This window comes from Trachurus japonicus, chromosome 14 (assembly GCF_045865225.1).
Source record: "Trachurus japonicus isolate A0001 chromosome 14, Traja_1.0".
Classification (NCBI taxonomy): Eukaryota; Metazoa; Chordata; class Actinopteri; order Carangiformes; family Carangidae; genus Trachurus; species Trachurus japonicus.
The window spans coordinates 14,564,831-14,579,881 of record NC_140920.1 but is presented as its reverse complement, the minus strand read 5'-3'; the positions used below and the strand labels follow the sequence as shown (position 1 = coordinate 14,579,881).

Sequence of the window (15,051 nt, the reverse complement as noted above, 5' to 3'; positions counted from 1 at the left end):
TAATAGGCTATGAATCATTTCAGGGTCTTAGGAAATATTTCTGAGACAAGACAGCTTGAAAAAAAATGGGGGATACATTTTCAAATTAATTAAATTATAATTTCTTCATAGCTAATTTGATAATAAGATTTTGTTAATTTAGCCATAAATCCTATTGCATATCGTTTTTTTTTCTTTGCATATATTTTCCATATATATTTCATCCGGATGATATAATAAATTACTATTTTTATTCATTCTTTAAAAATGTTTGTTGCAACCAGTTGCAACCTTTAAAAAAAAGAAGGGGAAAAAAAGGGAAACCCTTGTAGATCTTTTATTTTGAAGGCTTGAACCGGAAGTTCCGCCCTGTCGTCACTCCGGCGACTACAGACGTGGAGTTCAGACAAGCAGCCACAGCAAATAGACAACAGCATCAATAAACCGTAATGAAAGATGGTATGGAGGACTACCATTGGGACCAGTGGACTTATTTTTCTCTGACACCGGAAGTACAGAGATGTATTTAGTCGTAGAAATGACGGTATGACATGTGTGTTTTTTACCTGAGTGAAGACCTGCCAAAGCCCGTTCATCGATCCGCCGAAGGGGGAAACGTCAGATTAGCTTGAAAACGTGATTTGATCCGTCAGGACCAGACAGACCCACTCACAGAAATGCCTGAAAACATGTCACCGGTCCCCGTCCTGCCGCTGGTCATCAACGGGCTCATGTCTGCGCTCGGCTGCTTGGCCACACTGAAACTAATTCCTGCTTTCAAAGACCATTTCATCGCAGCCAGGTTATACGGAATGGACCTAAACAAAACTACCAAAAAGGAAGTGTGAGTCTTCCTCTCCCTAGACCAGTGATTTCATAGTAAATAGTGTGTTTGTATATTATATAAATATGACTGTTTTTATTTATTGTGGTTTATTGTGCCCTTGTCCTTGTCTTGTTCCTCTTCCTGGTCATCTCTCTCTGCAGCCCAGAGTCTCAAGGAGTCATCAGTGGGACAGTCTTCCTCATCATCCTCTTCTGCTTCATTCCCGTGCCTTTCCTCAGCTGCTTTGTGGGAGATCAGTGCATGGGCTTCCCACATAACGAGGTGAGCTGCTGTCACATTGTTTAGTAAACTTGTGTGTCTGTCTCAAATCCAAAGCCCCGTCTCTGATGTCTGTGTTGTTTTCATCCATGGGTCAGTTCGTGCAGCTGATCGGTGCTCTCCTGGCCATCTGCTGCATGATATTCCTGGGCTTCGCTGACGACGTGCTCAACCTGCGTTGGAGACACAAGCTCCTGCTTCCTACCATGGCCTCGCTGCCGCTGCTCATGGTCTACTTCACCAACTTCGGCAACACGGTCATCGTGGTGCCCAAGCCCTTCAGGGCCCTGCTGGGGCTGCACTTGGACCTGGGTGAGTTGAGTACCAAACCAAGGTCGTCCAGATGTGCCTTTATGCCAGTATCACAAGACTGAGATTTCAAATTTCAGATTTACCTATGAATAACCCCTTGAGATGAGGAGCAATCTCGTTTTTGAGTGGGTCCAACATAGTAAAACACAAAGCACATACAACATATACAGTCATAATAACAGACATACATAGAAGCTCTCAAATAAAACCCATCCATCCACTATACATATCCAACAACCATGGTATAATACAACAGTAGTACAGCACAGACACAGTGTGCACTATAGAACAACACTATGATGCAATAAATACAAGACCTTACCGTACAACACAGTACAATATTGCATGGACGTAACACAGACGTGTTACGGCCAAAGTGAGGAGCCAGAAGACACCACCATTAAAAGCACTGACATGATGTTTTAAGTTGAGCAAAAGTGCGTTTAAAAAAAAGAGCTGATGGTTCTTATGGTGTCAGACAGGTTGTTCCAGTCTGAAGTTAAATTTGAAGGCCCGTCTGCGAATCTCTTTATTGGTTCTGGGAATGAGAAAAAAGACATATCCAGTCTAACTCTACAGCCGTTGAAACAGCTGCACTGTCCACTGTGCTGATGGATATTAAAGGGCATTTCATCTGTTATTTGTATACAGCTCTTGGTGCAGTTGTTGTAGACAGTGCTGCTCATTTCCTGTAAGTTAACTGAATTATGATCCTCTGCAGGTATTCTCTACTACGTCTACATGGGAATGCTTGCAGTTTTCTGCACAAATGCCATTAATATCCTCGCAGGCATCAACGGCATCGAATCAGGTCAAGCCCTCTTCATCTCTGGCTCCATCATCGTCTTCAACCTGCTGGAGCTCAGTGGTGTGTGACTGTTTCTCCTTCTTTTCATCAGCATCACGGATAACAACACCCTCAGTGGTGCAAATCGTATATTGAGTAGTGGATATGTTTGTGTCTTGACATTTGTTTTGTTGTGTTTCTGTTGTCTAATCAATCAGGAGATTATCGTGACGACCACGTTTTCTCCCTCTACTTCATGACACCATTCTTCTTCACCACATTAGCACTTTTTTACCACAACTGGTGAGTTGAACTTTTCACCTGAGACTTTTCAGTTGAAATTGCGAAGAGATTTAATATATTTGATGTCCTCACTCTATATTATTGTCATCTTATAACTTTTTTTTTTTTACAGGTATCCCTCGTCTGTTTTTGTGGGAGATACTTTCTGCTACTTTGCCGGGATGACCTTTGCTGTCGTCGGCATTTTAGGACACTTCAGCAAAACAATGCTGCTGTTTTTCATTCCTCAAGTGGTTAACTTTATCTACTCTTTGCCTCAGCTCTTCCACATCATCCCCTGTCCCAGACACCGGCTCCCCAGGTGACTCATGGCTCATGGGGTTTTAAATTTGATTCTGGTGATTTATAATTAATTTATGCTGATTGTATTCTCTCATTGTTTGTGTTTCATCCTTTTTTTTTCTTTCTCCCAATGGAAGACTGAATCCAGACACAGGCAAACTGGGGATGAGCTACTCTAAATTCAAAAGAAAGGACCTTTCTAATTTAGGACACCTTATTCTGAAGGTAAAGCTCTGTAGTGAACTTACTTTACTCTTGTCCAAGAAAAGGGTTTCTCCCAGTTGGCACATTTATCATTATATTCATAATTTTGTCTCTTGAAAGAAGAAGTTGAAGTCTTCAGCTTGCATGTCATGTTCAATAAACAGCATCAGAAAATAGTGAAAAATTAATATGATAATTGTATTTGACCAATAGTCCGAAACACAACGACATTTAGTTGAATGCAACATACAATAAGACAACAATTATTGCAGAGCAGTCTTGCAGAGCAGTCTCTGACCTGACTCAACTCAAATTCCCTTATCAATCAGATATAATTGCAATTTGATGATGTAACAGTTTGAATCATTAAAAAAGCTGGAGATGTTTGCAGCGACGGAGCAGTTTACCTGTTAATAAAGTACACGTAATGAGGATTGGTCTCGGTGGGTAAACATGCACATGATGCAGATCAGCAGGAGGCCTCCAGCTGTGTTTATTGGTTTATAACAATAATACCTTTGATCCTCAACAGGTGGCAGAGTTATTAAAGCTGCTTGAGGTGCGAAGAGGCCAGGACGGAGATGGTGATTTTATTGAGTGCAACAATATGACCTTGATAAATCTGGTTCTGAAGTTTCTTGGTCCCATCCATGAGAGAAATCTCACAGTCATCATGCTCATCATACAGGTACGACAAACTAGCACCCGCTATGTCAAAATACAATGGAAAAGTGCCAGTCATTGGGAAGACTGTGAATGTTTCATTTCCCCGTCTCCCTCAGGTGATGGGCAGCGCAGTGGCTTTTGGGATCCGCTATCACCTGGTGCGTCTCTTCTACGACGTCTAGACAACTCTACGAGACACGGGCTCGAATGTGGACTGTTAAAATATAACTACGATGAGGAAATGTTTTACAGGCTCATGGTTCATCTGCCTTTTAATAGGTTCCATTACCTCACAGTTACTTTTCTGCCTCAGACTCGACCTGCAGTAAAGACTCAGTGCAAGATTTAACGCTATATTCCACTGTGGCGAAACATTTTCACATATAACCATAAACATCTTAAGGGTCTTATCAACAGCAGCTCTGTTTGTTATCCTCCTTTGGGGTTCAGTAATTACAAGCAGGACAGTGCGACTGGAATTATCTTGAATGTCCACGTTAAAGTATATTTTTGTACTGGGTTTTTTAAAGGTAGGTGCAGTTTTGATCTTCAGGGCTGAGTCCTAAGTCTGTTAGGAGATTTATGGATGTTGAAGTGCTCTACAAAGGTCAAAAACTTTCAGAGAGGTCCATTGTTTAAATCTGCTGTTGAAGAAAAGAAATGGCCAAAGGAAAATGTGGACTGTAAATCCATGCAACGTGGGTGGGAAAGTTGGTATCTTTTTTTGTTTGATTGTTTTTACCTCTGTGAAAACGCACACAGAATCGTGATTGTGAAGAAAAGCAATGACAAACCATATGTTTGATGACCCTATCTGAAGGAATTGGGTGTAGGTAGGTAAACAGAGTGGATATTAGAAGAGATGCAAAGAGATTAAAGTGTGTTTACTGTATAAGTGACTTATCAGTAAGTCAATGGTCAATGGTGAGGGTGTACTGCCGACAATGAGAGGCTTTGACTGTTTTCAAGGTGATTGGTAAAAGCTTGATTTTTATGAGTGAAATGCATTTTCCTCCGGAGGTTCAGCAAACATCAATGTGAAGTCAACTGGCACTGGACTATTTTGTTAAGAAATGCAATTACATGTTTGAAACTATTGTGGTTGGGATGTCGAAGCACTGAGTGGAAGCACTCAAATTCAGAAATAAAAGCTGAGAAACTTAAAATACAAGATCGTGCTGTTGTGGAATTAATATTCAGTTCATTTTTTAATAGCAATACCACAATGCACAACACTATAATTATTAAAGAAGATCTGCATAGCCAATTTTAACTTTTCATGCATTTTTGTTTAGTGGTGGCAGCCTATATGTCAGACAATAAATAACAAGAAACTATAGTGCAGAACTGTCAAATACATGTGTATCATGTTCACAACTAAAATGTGCTATTATCTCTAACACTATGAAATGTTTATGTTTTGCATGTGAAATTTGTTGTCACTAAATTATTTTATTTGCCTTTGACATGCATTTGAATGTAAAAAAAAAAAAAAAAAAAAAACACAAATATGTATTAAGTAGGGGGAGAGTACGGGTGTAAATTTACGTATTTGAAATATATGTAGGAAATTCAACAGGAGATTATGAGGCGGAACAAAGTACAACCCGGAACTCTTAAGCTTGTTTCCGTGGGGACACATATGTACGCTGCACACAACCCGCGTTTCATATATTTGGCCAAAACAACTCCGGTGTTAAATTCAATGTTCGTGATGTTTGTCCACAAACAACCGCGTGGAGACAGTTAAAGGGTTATTTAGGTGTTTTCGCGTGTTTTGTCCCGCTCGGACAGTTTTGTGAGGATGTGTGTCCGGTTGTGTTAGAGACGCTCGGTGTTTGACAGACTCTGGTTACACTGACTTCACCCACGACAACAACACCTGGCGTTAGCTGCTGTAGCTGAGCCCAGGTGGACGGAAGGTGATGGTCCGACCTGGGAGACGACGTTAGCGGCTTCACTTTGACACCCAAGTCCTAGTCTGACCCAGACAGAGAGAGAGGGAGGGAGAGAGGGAGAGAGGGAGGGAGACAGAGAGGGAGGGAGACAGAGACAGACAGAGAGGGAGAGAGGGAGGGAGACAGAGAGGGGGGGAGACAGAGACAGACAGAGAGGGAGAGATGCCTCCCAACAAACGCCTCCAGAAGAAAACACTGAAGCTGGAGTGTGAGTGGGGCTTGTGCCAGGAGTCGTTCAGTCGGATGGAAAACTTCTGCAAGCACGCGGAGGTTCACCTCAGTGCTGTGGACATGGCGGCGCAGGAGGAGGAGGAGGAGGAGGAGGAGGAGGACGAAGCAGAAGGTGAGGAGGACAGGTGTCACACTGTGTCAGACTGTGTGAGACTGTGGCTGGAAAACTGAGGAAGTGAAGCCCAGGCCGGGGAGACACTGAGATGACTAATGGGGAAGATACAAGTCAGTGTTGGTGTCTGTAACTGGTTGAGAAAGGATTTGCAGCTAAACAATAAAATGTGGTGACTGCATCTATGTGTTTTGTCCCTGTAAAAGTGTGTGCATCTAAACATCCAAACATTGTACATTAGACGGCTACAAGTACTTAATGACTCACATACTCTTTTTATTAATGCAAAAATGTCAGATTGAAGCTTTGTTTGTTATGTTTTTTTTGTTGTTTTTTTTGTATTAAGTGAGGGGCAGGCAATATAAGATGTATCTTCTCCCTGCTCCTTTCCAAGTGTTGTGTTTTGATGTGTTTATTGGGAAAAGTCGTGAAATTACCTTGGCTGGAACAAAAACAAAAAGGCTTCCTTTCACATCCACTTTCCTTGTGCCCTGTGAAATAATAGATGACACTCAAGCTCCAGAATAGGATCCGCATCTTTACTAATGCAAAGTCTTTGCTTTTTGTGCCAAGTGGAGAGAAACTGTCTGTGGAGAGACTGTGGCTTCTGCTCCATGGAGGGTCCCGAGGAGCTGCGCCGACACCTGTACTTTCACTGTTACCACACGAAGCTGAAGCAGCTGGGTCAACAGGTGCTGAACGCCCAGCCAGATATCGGCAGCTGCTCCATCGGTTTCCACAACCGCAACATCATCCCTGAAATCCAAGACAATTTCGTCTGCCTGTGGGAGGAATGTGAGGTACAGTCTGAAACAGTCAACGTCAGTAAATCAGATCTCACAGCGTCAGAGCGTGCACAGCTAAGATAAAGTAAAAGATTTCTTTGAAATGACTCACTTAACTCTAAGTTTGTGTTCTCTAGCAACCACCGTATGAAAACCCTGAGTGGTTCCACCGGCATGTGGAGATGCACAGCCTGTGCATAGATATACCTACAGGAGACTGTGAATTCCCAATACGCTGTGGATGGAAAGGTGAATATTTGAGTTTAGAAGTGTTTGATAACGGTTACACAGCAGGTTTATGATGACACAGGTTTAAAAGGATAAGTTCTGCATCTGTCTCTCTCCAGACTGCGAAGCCACTGCAAAAGGGCGTCCGAAGCTGCGGGAGCATCTGCGCAGCCATACCCAGGAGAAGGTCGTGGCGTGTCCAGGCTGCGGGGGGATGTACGCCAGCAACACCAAGTTGTTTGATCACATCATACGACAAAGCGCCATGGAAGGTAAGAACTGCACATCAGAGTTGATACACAGAGACTATCATCATTTGCAATTTCTATAGGTTCATATTTGTTTTGTTTTTTTGTGCTGCAGGTCAGAGGTTTCAGTGTTCCCACTGCTCCAAACGTTTTGCAACAGAACGGCTGCTCAGAGACCACATGAGGACCCACGGTCAGTCCGCTCTACTGTTATGACAGAGTCAGTGTTGAATTAAAATGTTTAGACTTAAAATAAAAGGAGGACTTAAAACAACGCAGCTCAAACCCAAACCAAACAACAGTTTCAGATTGACAGTATGAAATTCCTGAAACCAAGTTTTGAACTGATAAATATGAGATAAGATACAAGTTATTACACAGCGACTACGGTAGTTAGTCTTGTCCAAGTTTGTGTTTCTTTCTTTTTAGTTGTTTTTTTTGTTTTGTGTGCATTTTACCACTTCTGGTGTGTGTATGAAATCTTAACATTTCATACACACACACGCACATCATCAGTTAAGTTTCTGCACAGTTAGAGCATCATTAGTAAAACGTTATATCTCAACTTTCCAGACCAATTCCACTTATACTGTAGAGAAATCACTACGATAGACGTATGCGTTGGTACAACAACAGTGACAAGCTGTCATGTGATACAATTTACTAAACAAGTGAGTGAGGGACTCCTGTTGACAACAAGCATCACTGTGGTATAATCAGAAGATTTAATCTGACATGTCATGTTCTTGTTGGTACAGTGAGCCACTACAAATGTCCTCTCTGTGACATGACGTGTCCAACACCCTCTTCACTGCGCAACCATATCAAGTTCCGCCACAGTAACGAGAGGCCGTACAGCTGTGAATACTGCGAGTACAGGTATCACATCCTCTGAACCTGCAGGAAAATCAATACTAGACTGTTGATACGCTCTTTCATTGAAGTATTGTTGTTGTGTGTTTGCAGCTGTAAGAAGCTGATTGATTTGCGCAAACATCTGGACACACACAGCATCGATCCGGGCTTCCACTGTGACGTTCCCGGCTGTGGTTTCACCTCTCGCACCCCCGGCACCATGAAGATGCACCACAAAAGAGAGCACGAGGTATCAGGTGGAACCTATTCAGACAACTGTTTGGTTTAAACTCTCTAAAAAATGTTGATATCATCATTTATCTGTAATGTTTCTCTTTTTAATCAGGGGAATTTTATAGCTCGCTACAAGTGCCACGTGTGTGGTCAGTGCTTCACCAGGGGCAACAACCTGACAGTCCATCTGCACAAGAAGCATCAGTTCAAATGGCCATCTGGACACCCCAGGTTCAGGTAGGTTTTACACCCAGGCATCCAGTAGTGTGGACTTAAAGGGATAGTTCAACATTTTGGCAATAATAATATAGTCTTAGCAGTAGGTTTGTTACCTTTATTTGTCGGTGCAAGCTATTTTTAGAACGGCGGAGCAGAGCCGCGAGCTGCTCAGAGCTACACTACGGAGGCTGATGGGATTTCTTGGCTTCCCTGTGCAGGTCACAACTTGTCCACGACAGCGTTTTGGAGTTGTTGGTTTGTGTATTTGATGAGTTTGATGAGGGAAACCAAGAAATCCCATGAGCCTCTGTAGCGTAGCTCTGAGCAGCTCACGGCTCTGCTCCGCTGTTCTAAAAACAGCTTGCACCGACAATTAAAGGTAACAAACCTACTGCTATGACTATAGGGATTATGGCAATGGGCCAATTTGCTAAAATGTTGAACTATCCCTTTAAAGCCGTGTGTGGAGTATCATATCACTGAAGATGCGTCCATCACTCTGCCAGGTACAAGGAGCACGAAGACGGCTTCTTGCGGCTGCATCTGATTCGCTACGAGAGCGTGGAACTGACGGAGCAGCTGATGAGGGAGAGACAAAGCAGGCAGACGGACGAGGACGAGGACGAGGACGGTGGTCCGACTGAGGGGCAGGAGCTGGACGGAGGACCTGCAGCTGCCGCTCCTCCAGAGCTGCAGGTAGGACTGAGAGGGGTGCTGCTGGAGGAGCCTGAGGAGGAGGAGGAGGAGAGCGCCGAGGAGCCGACCATCAGCGCTGTGGAGGTCGGTCAGGAAGAGGGCATGCTGTACGTTCTCACTGGAGATTTGTCCCAACCGGGGGAGGAACCCACCATGCTGCATCTCCAGGACACTGCTCAGCAGCAAGGGATGCAGATGGTCTGACCAGCACATAAGTCCACAGACACAGACACATTGCAAATGTATGAAAAGTCCTCTGACCCTTGAATGGACGGTGATACAGAGATGTAGGTTTTGGCAATAAATCAAAGAGCCTGAATGAAGGGACACTTGCAAGACTAAAAAGCCTATATTAGGTAATAATATTTTTCATGTTCTTTCTTTTGCTAATATTGAACTTGTTGAGAAGTCGTTTGCCAGTGTTTTAAAGTTATTTTCAGATCATTGTGCTACAACATCACATAGTTGGATAATAGTGCTGCACTGTCTTGTTGGTGGTCATTCTCTTTTACGCGGTAAACCTGTCCAACACATCAGCTACAACTTCTTAAAGGTTTATTTGCATAAATGTTCAGCATAATGTGTGGAGACCAGCAAAGAGGGCCGTTCTCACTGGCTTGGTTAACTATATTTTTGACACTGAATCTACAACCTAATAAACTTGTGACACAAAACGTTTGCCAAAAACTCACAATTGAAATAGTCTGTTTTTTTTTTCCCGTATTTTGATCCATAATATTTCTCTAAACAAATTATTTAGGAGAACATATTGACTTTCAGGCCGGTACATCTTTAGTATTCAGAGTCTGTACTAGCATCATGGCGCCCCCTTCTTTTTATTCGATTAAACTGTGTTATAATCAGTTTGTTTTCAACAGCAAATGTACTGGCTGGGCTCATTAGGTGTAAAGGATTATTGTAATCTCTCAGGTTTTATGCATTTGCTCAAATAGCAAAAACAGTCAGACTCACTTTTCTCTAATTTCATAATGTATTAAAACTGAAAATGTCTATGAACGGTACATGTTTCTAGTCTACAACATTAAGGTGGGTTCCATAAGTAGATTGTCAATATATAACAAAATGAATGCATCTCATAATGCTGCTCCTGGAAACACAATATGATCAGTTCATCCCCTTTTGCTTTGATCGTATCAAGGCTCTGGTAATCAGGTGTATTGAATCATGACAGATCTTTGCCAGAGCCGTGAGTCCAGCCACGGCGTGACTTACAGTAAGTGGAGGCATTAGCTGTGTGTAGAAGATTAGGCAGCGCTCAGAGCTTAGTTTAAGTGTTATTTACTGCTCTCTGCCGCCTCACTCAACAGTCAGGGAACTCAGCTTGACTGGGACAAGTCTAATGGCCGTGACTTTGCAAGGATGATGATGTATGCTGTGAAGTTGCTGGTCAGTTTCCAGATCCGTCTGCAGATTCTTCACAGTAACTGACTTCACCAAAGGACGGACGCCATGAGGCTTTATCTGCTGCTGCTGCTGGTGTCGCTGTTTGAGTCTATCCAGAGAGGAGTGTCTCAGTGGCCTGAATGGATTGGAGAAGTGGAAGGTAGTGGTAAGATCTCATAATAACAGCATCTCATTTTTTTCAATAGTATTCTACTGTTAAGTCATGGGACAGGGCTCATTGCAATGTAGGAACAATAATAATAGAGTATTTCCAGTTTGGGGCTTCAGAGTTTTATTGCTTATATGGATGTTTTTCCACTTCTGACAAGCTAATTTTTTTTTTTCTACTGTAAGTTGAGACAGAATGGATCCCTGAGCCGGATTTCCTAGATGACACTTACTGGTCCGGGTCAGCACCTCTTTGTTTAGGCGGCTGTAAGTCTCAGCACCAGGAGCTGAAGACAGATCGCTGTGGGGACTCGAGCTGCTGCTGGATCGGCTACAAGTCCCTGTGCAGAGGTCAGACTTAGACCACAACAGCCCACATTGACATTTCGATGATACACTTTGACTTGGAGCCACTCTGCCTGGTCAGCCTATTATGCTTTGACTTTGTGTTTCCTTCCCTGTGTGTGTCAGTGAACTGTGGGAGACCAGAGGTGGACCATAATGGCGAAGTGTACGGTAACGACTGGTGGGTGGGCTCTGTGGTGAGGTACGCCTGTCGTCCCGGCTTCACACTGGTGGGAAATCCCACCAGGTTTTGCCAGCCTAATGGTCTCTGGACGCCCAAACCTTATTGCCTCCGTGAGTAACCACTCGCCACACATATTTCATGACCCCCCCCCCTTTTAGCTCTTTACATGATTTGTCCCATCTGTCCTGTAGGAATGTGTCAGCGGGGAAGCATTGAAATAAGTGAGAGGGAACTTAGTGAGACCTGCAACTCCACCTGCACATCTAAGAGCTACTTCGGTCCGCCCAAACAAGGCTGCTCCCGGATAGACAACTGCAAGAAGAAGGAGACAGGCTGGAAGAGGTTCTTCTCCCAGTGTGTCCCCTGCATTTGTGACTGCGCTTTATCATGTGGTGAGTAGTTTCCTCCCTACGCTCTCAGGCATAAATGAGGGACTTGTTGAAACTTATACAATAATGAACATGTTGCAATGTTGTCACAGTGCAAATACACTTGAATGTAGTTAATTATTGCTTTGAACTTTGAGCATGAATTTTCTGTGCGTCTGTTTGAGGAATACAGTGTCCAAGTACATATTTGTCTTTTTGTTTTTAGCATCAGCTGGCTGAAACATGGAGACGACACCATGTTGTGACTGTACAGTGAGATAGATGAAGAGGACATACACAGACAAGCTTGTACACCACGGAGCCACACTATGGGTTCGCTGCTTCATCATGTTATATGGAGAAATGGGTGCACTAAAATCTGTATCTTTAGTCTTTAATCTGTCATACTGAAGCCAACCACTCCGTGCAGGATTTTACGTCATGACAAGAAGATTTCAGTTCCCAAAGGTTCACATCCATATGAGCATGTGGTGGATTATGAACAAAGCAGAACTAAACTGAACTAATCTGTGTGATGTAGAGTGGGTGAGAGGGTCAGACAAAAAAAAGTGAGATGAATTGTACTCATTCAAAACAGTCTTTAAGAGGTTGTGTCAGATTTGGGTCAAATAATTATTTGAAATACTTCAAATAAAAAAAAAAGAAAATACCTGAAGTGCCAAGTGGTGAGTTCTGTTTTTAGTAAAATCCCACTTTGGGAGGATGAATTATTGTTCACAGGACAGGATTTAGGAGCTCAGACACCATACCCTAATTGGCCAATGCCCTATTATACAGTATATATCACATATATTATGTATTACTAAATATAAGATAATTAAACATACTAAATTTAACATGGCATTGGAACAACGTGTCTTTAAAGATGTTTGTTTTGTTAAGAGAAAGGTAGAAATAAAGGTAAAGATAAGGAGAGAGGCCAGTGAAAGCAAGAGATTAGCGTCTCTGGCTCATCGCTCCTCCTCTCTGTCCATCTGTCCTGGAAGGAGCTGAAACCTTAATCTTGTTGCAAAGGGAGGAGCTTTGGTCAGGGAGTTGAGGGGTCAACAGGAGGAGTTAACACTAAGAGTGTTGTTGCCCTCATTATCAAATTATTCTCATAAGTAGTACACACTTCAATATTTGAATCATTTATTTTGAGGAAAATGGCACAAAATTATTTTTGCTGTAAAATAAAATCTTAATTTTTTATGTAGATGCACTGTGAATGTAAATGTGAATGATGTCTGCTGCAAACGAATAAAAAGAACAAAAAAAAAAAAAAAACGCAGGCCAATTGGAAGTCAAACGACCCCCAGAGACATAGATTGAACAAAAGTATAAAAGTGATCACATACTTTAAAAATATAATTTTCTAAAATGTGTAGATTGTTATTCTCTCCTCCAGCTCTCTCTTGATTTCTGGTGCAGTTAGAAACATTTAGTGTGTAGCAGCCTCTTTATTATAACACACTTAAGTTGTCACAAGCTGAAAAATGATGCCACTAATAACAGTTATGATAATATAGAGTTCGGATCACTTCATCACATATACTGTACATCTCTCCTCCAAGTGTTATTCAGCCTTGCTTTACTTAAACTGTTCAGGTTTAGTCACATTTCTTCTGATATTGCTCCAATAAGTCTTGTATCTATCCTTGATACATGCCATACCCATTTACAGTAAAAAGATTTAACTTTAAGTTAGATGACATTGCTCCTGACAGCCACTAGATGCTGCTGTTTTGTTTATTCTAACGTGCAGCAGGTTCCTGCATTTCGCACCACTTTTACATTTTATAAGAACATGGAAATCCAGACACAGAAATAGGAGAAAAAATTTAATGTAAAACAAAATTAGCTTTTCGTCCACATCTGACTCCAGAGTCCTGTTGCAAAACAGTGCAGCTCTTCAGTGTTGCTCCCAGGTGCTGAACCTGAGGACGATGTGTTCACCTGCTGTTGGTCTGTAGCAGCCGAGTCCTGGGAAATGTACAAAGTCAAGATCAGACATATTAATGATATGGTAGTTCACATATATAGGCTACAGAGATTCTGTGCTCATCAGTTGATATAATAGAAATTATAGCAGTGAGACAGGAGGAATTATCTGTGTAGCATCTTTTTCTCCCCCAATAACAAAAGAAGCTTTTATTATATTACAAAATAACAGATTGTAATTATGTTGTAGCCCTGCCTGCTCCAAATATAAAAGACAGATATACAGTAACGTTTATCAACACTGAACTATTTGAAAAAATAATCACATCCTGCGGCAATAAGTGAAAAGATAACTGATTCTCCTGCCTCATTACAGCTCATTAAGTCTTCCTCAGATGTGTTGTATCTGAACTCTGGGGAGGACACTCACCCACATCCAGCTTGACGTACTCTCCCGAGCTTTCCGACAGGATCTCCCAGTACGTCTGCTCGTTGCCAGCCACTCCATTCACACTCTCCAAAAACAGGCCAAAGTTCGGGTCCTCCTTCACCGTGAACCTGGTAACACCCACAGAGTCAGGACATGAGTCTGCAGTCTCTTTAAGAGTGGAAATGGGTCAGGACGAGCTTAAATATGTAGGAGAGAAACAGCCGAGCCACCTTTGAGAATAAAAGGATGCTACGCAGAGAGATTAAAGGAGATGTCATGGATGGTCTTACTTGAAGTCCTGCTGTGTTTCTTGCAGTCGCCTCAGAGCGCCCAGCAGCACTCCTCCCTCCACCACAGAGCTGGAATAGGACTCGGGAGTCATGTTAGACAGGTCATTCTCCACAGACAGCCTGATAGGAAGAGACGCTGGAGCAGCACACCATATTATATTCAGTTAGAGTGATGCTTCACATGATACATACACACAGAAATGAGTCATTCAAGATGATATTTCTGACTTTTACTTTAAATTCACCTTTGTTTGCGAGAGTTCCTTGTGTCAGAAACAGAAGTAAACCCACAGAGAGGAGGGTGGTTATGCTGGCAGCCATCCTGTGTGATCTTTTCCCTCAGATGTGCGTCTAATGGCACAGCAGCTCAGAACTTATAACAGGCCAAACCCTCATTTGTGAGCACACTCCAGCCTCAGAATGCCTTTATTGATGCTGTCACCAAGTAATCTTGCAGAGACATCTTTGTCGCACAAAGGCTGAAACTAAACCCTCCACAAGTGTTTGCTCTCAACCCACTCATGTCAGTCGTTATTAATGTGCACTTTATGAATTAACACTGTTCCCTCTTGATTAAATTTACGATCCTGTACTTGATTAATGATCTGCTTTTGTCTTTGTTTCTCAAAAGGCTCAATAGGAATTGTTGGTTGTCCTTCAGATTATTTATGCACACATGAAATTGTTGTAGGTATAGCAAATGGAGGAAAGGTCATT

The 15,051-nt window shown here is 42.4% G+C and overlaps 4 protein-coding genes across 6 annotated transcripts; 3 read left to right on the top strand and 1 right to left on the bottom strand.

The window, feature by feature from the left end:
* The first annotated feature begins 364 nt into the window (after positions 1 to 364).
* dpagt1 (dolichyl-phosphate (UDP-N-acetylglucosamine) N-acetylglucosaminephosphotransferase 1 (GlcNAc-1-P transferase)) lies at positions 365 to 4,004 on the top strand. Of its 2 annotated transcripts, XM_085797857.1 has the most exons (10): positions 365 to 438; positions 556 to 823; positions 967 to 1,087; positions 1,183 to 1,396; positions 2,118 to 2,264; positions 2,402 to 2,486; positions 2,599 to 2,787; positions 2,906 to 2,993; positions 3,505 to 3,660; positions 3,755 to 4,004. In XM_085797857.1, the coding sequence occupies exons 2-10, from the start codon at positions 657 to 659 to the stop codon at positions 3,818 to 3,820; spliced, it is 1,233 nt and encodes a 410-aa protein (XP_085653983.1). In that variant the 5' UTR covers positions 365 to 438; positions 556 to 656; the 3' UTR covers positions 3,821 to 4,004. The 2 variants fall into 2 exon arrangements, with proteins under 2 accessions (XP_085653983.1, XP_085653982.1); XM_085797856.1 differs by having other exon boundaries at positions 365 to 823.
* A 1,719-nt stretch (positions 4,005 to 5,723) lies between these two features.
* hinfp (histone H4 transcription factor) lies at positions 5,724 to 9,886 on the top strand. The gene is made up of 9 exons (XM_085797854.1): positions 5,724 to 5,939; positions 6,513 to 6,739; positions 6,862 to 6,973; positions 7,072 to 7,224; positions 7,316 to 7,393; positions 7,959 to 8,079; positions 8,167 to 8,305; positions 8,402 to 8,526; positions 9,015 to 9,886. Exons 1-9 carry the CDS (start codon positions 5,759 to 5,761, stop codon positions 9,406 to 9,408), a joined length of 1,530 nt encoding a protein of 509 aa, XP_085653980.1. The 5' UTR covers positions 5,724 to 5,758; the 3' UTR covers positions 9,409 to 9,886.
* Positions 9,887 to 10,259: 373 nt separating this feature from the next.
* On the top strand, positions 10,260 to 12,751 carry LOC146974469 (sushi, von Willebrand factor type A, EGF and pentraxin domain-containing protein 1). Of its 2 annotated transcripts, none has more exons than XM_085796823.1 (5): positions 10,260 to 10,768; positions 10,963 to 11,127; positions 11,248 to 11,415; positions 11,497 to 11,697; positions 11,900 to 12,751. In XM_085796823.1, exons 1-5 carry the CDS (start codon positions 10,675 to 10,677, stop codon positions 11,911 to 11,913), a joined length of 642 nt encoding a protein of 213 aa, XP_085652949.1. In that variant the 5' UTR covers positions 10,260 to 10,674; the 3' UTR covers positions 11,914 to 12,751. The 2 variants fall into 2 exon arrangements, with proteins under 2 accessions (XP_085652949.1, XP_085652948.1); XM_085796822.1 differs by having other exon boundaries at positions 10,260 to 10,774.
* A 248-nt stretch (positions 12,752 to 12,999) lies between these two features.
* LOC146974468 (uncharacterized) lies at positions 13,000 to 14,778 on the bottom strand. The gene is made up of 4 exons (XM_085796821.1): positions 14,580 to 14,778; positions 14,335 to 14,470; positions 14,045 to 14,172; positions 13,000 to 13,656 (listed from the first exon to the last, which is right to left on the bottom strand). The coding sequence occupies exons 1-4, from the start codon at positions 14,653 to 14,655 to the stop codon at positions 13,586 to 13,588; spliced, it is 411 nt and encodes a 136-aa protein (XP_085652947.1). The 5' UTR covers positions 14,656 to 14,778; the 3' UTR covers positions 13,000 to 13,585.
* Between the last annotated feature and the right edge of the window lie 273 nt (positions 14,779 to 15,051).

Bases quoted from the DNA above. Each gene is read 5' to 3' on its own strand.
- LOC146974469 (XM_085796822.1), top strand. From the start codon at position 10,675: ATGAGGCTTTATCTGCTGCTGCTGCTGGTGTCGCTGTTTGAGTCTATC. The intron at 10,775-10,962 runs GTAAGATCTCAT...TTCTACTGTAAG, and splicing joins TGGAGAAGTGGAAGGTAGTG to TTGAGACAGAATGGATCCCT. The intron at 11,128-11,247 runs GTCAGACTTAGA...TGTGTGTGTCAG, and splicing joins CTACAAGTCCCTGTGCAGAG to TGAACTGTGGGAGACCAGAG.
- dpagt1 (XM_085797857.1), top strand. From the start codon at position 657: ATGCCTGAAAACATGTCACCGGTCCCCGTCCTGCCGCTGGTCATCAAC. The intron at 2,788-2,905 runs GTGACTCATGGC...TCCCAATGGAAG, and splicing joins CCCAGACACCGGCTCCCCAG to ACTGAATCCAGACACAGGCA. The intron at 3,661-3,754 runs GTACGACAAACT...CGTCTCCCTCAG, and splicing joins TCATCATGCTCATCATACAG to GTGATGGGCAGCGCAGTGGC.
- hinfp (XM_085797854.1), top strand. From the start codon at position 5,759: ATGCCTCCCAACAAACGCCTCCAGAAGAAAACACTGAAGCTGGAGTGT. The intron at 7,394-7,958 runs GTCAGTCCGCTC...TTGTTGGTACAG, and splicing joins AGACCACATGAGGACCCACG to TGAGCCACTACAAATGTCCT. The intron at 8,080-8,166 runs GTATCACATCCT...GTGTGTTTGCAG, and splicing joins TGTGAATACTGCGAGTACAG to CTGTAAGAAGCTGATTGATT.
- LOC146974468 (XM_085796821.1), bottom strand. From the start codon at position 14,655: ATGGCTGCCAGCATAACCACCCTCCTCTCTGTGGGTTTACTTCTGTTT. The intron at 14,471-14,579 runs GTGAATTTAAAG...GTGCTGCTCCAG, and splicing joins AGGAACTCTCGCAAACAAAG to CGTCTCTTCCTATCAGGCTG. The intron at 13,657-14,044 runs GTGAGTGTCCTC...TACATTTCCCAG, and splicing joins GTACGTCAAGCTGGATGTGG to GACTCGGCTGCTACAGACCA.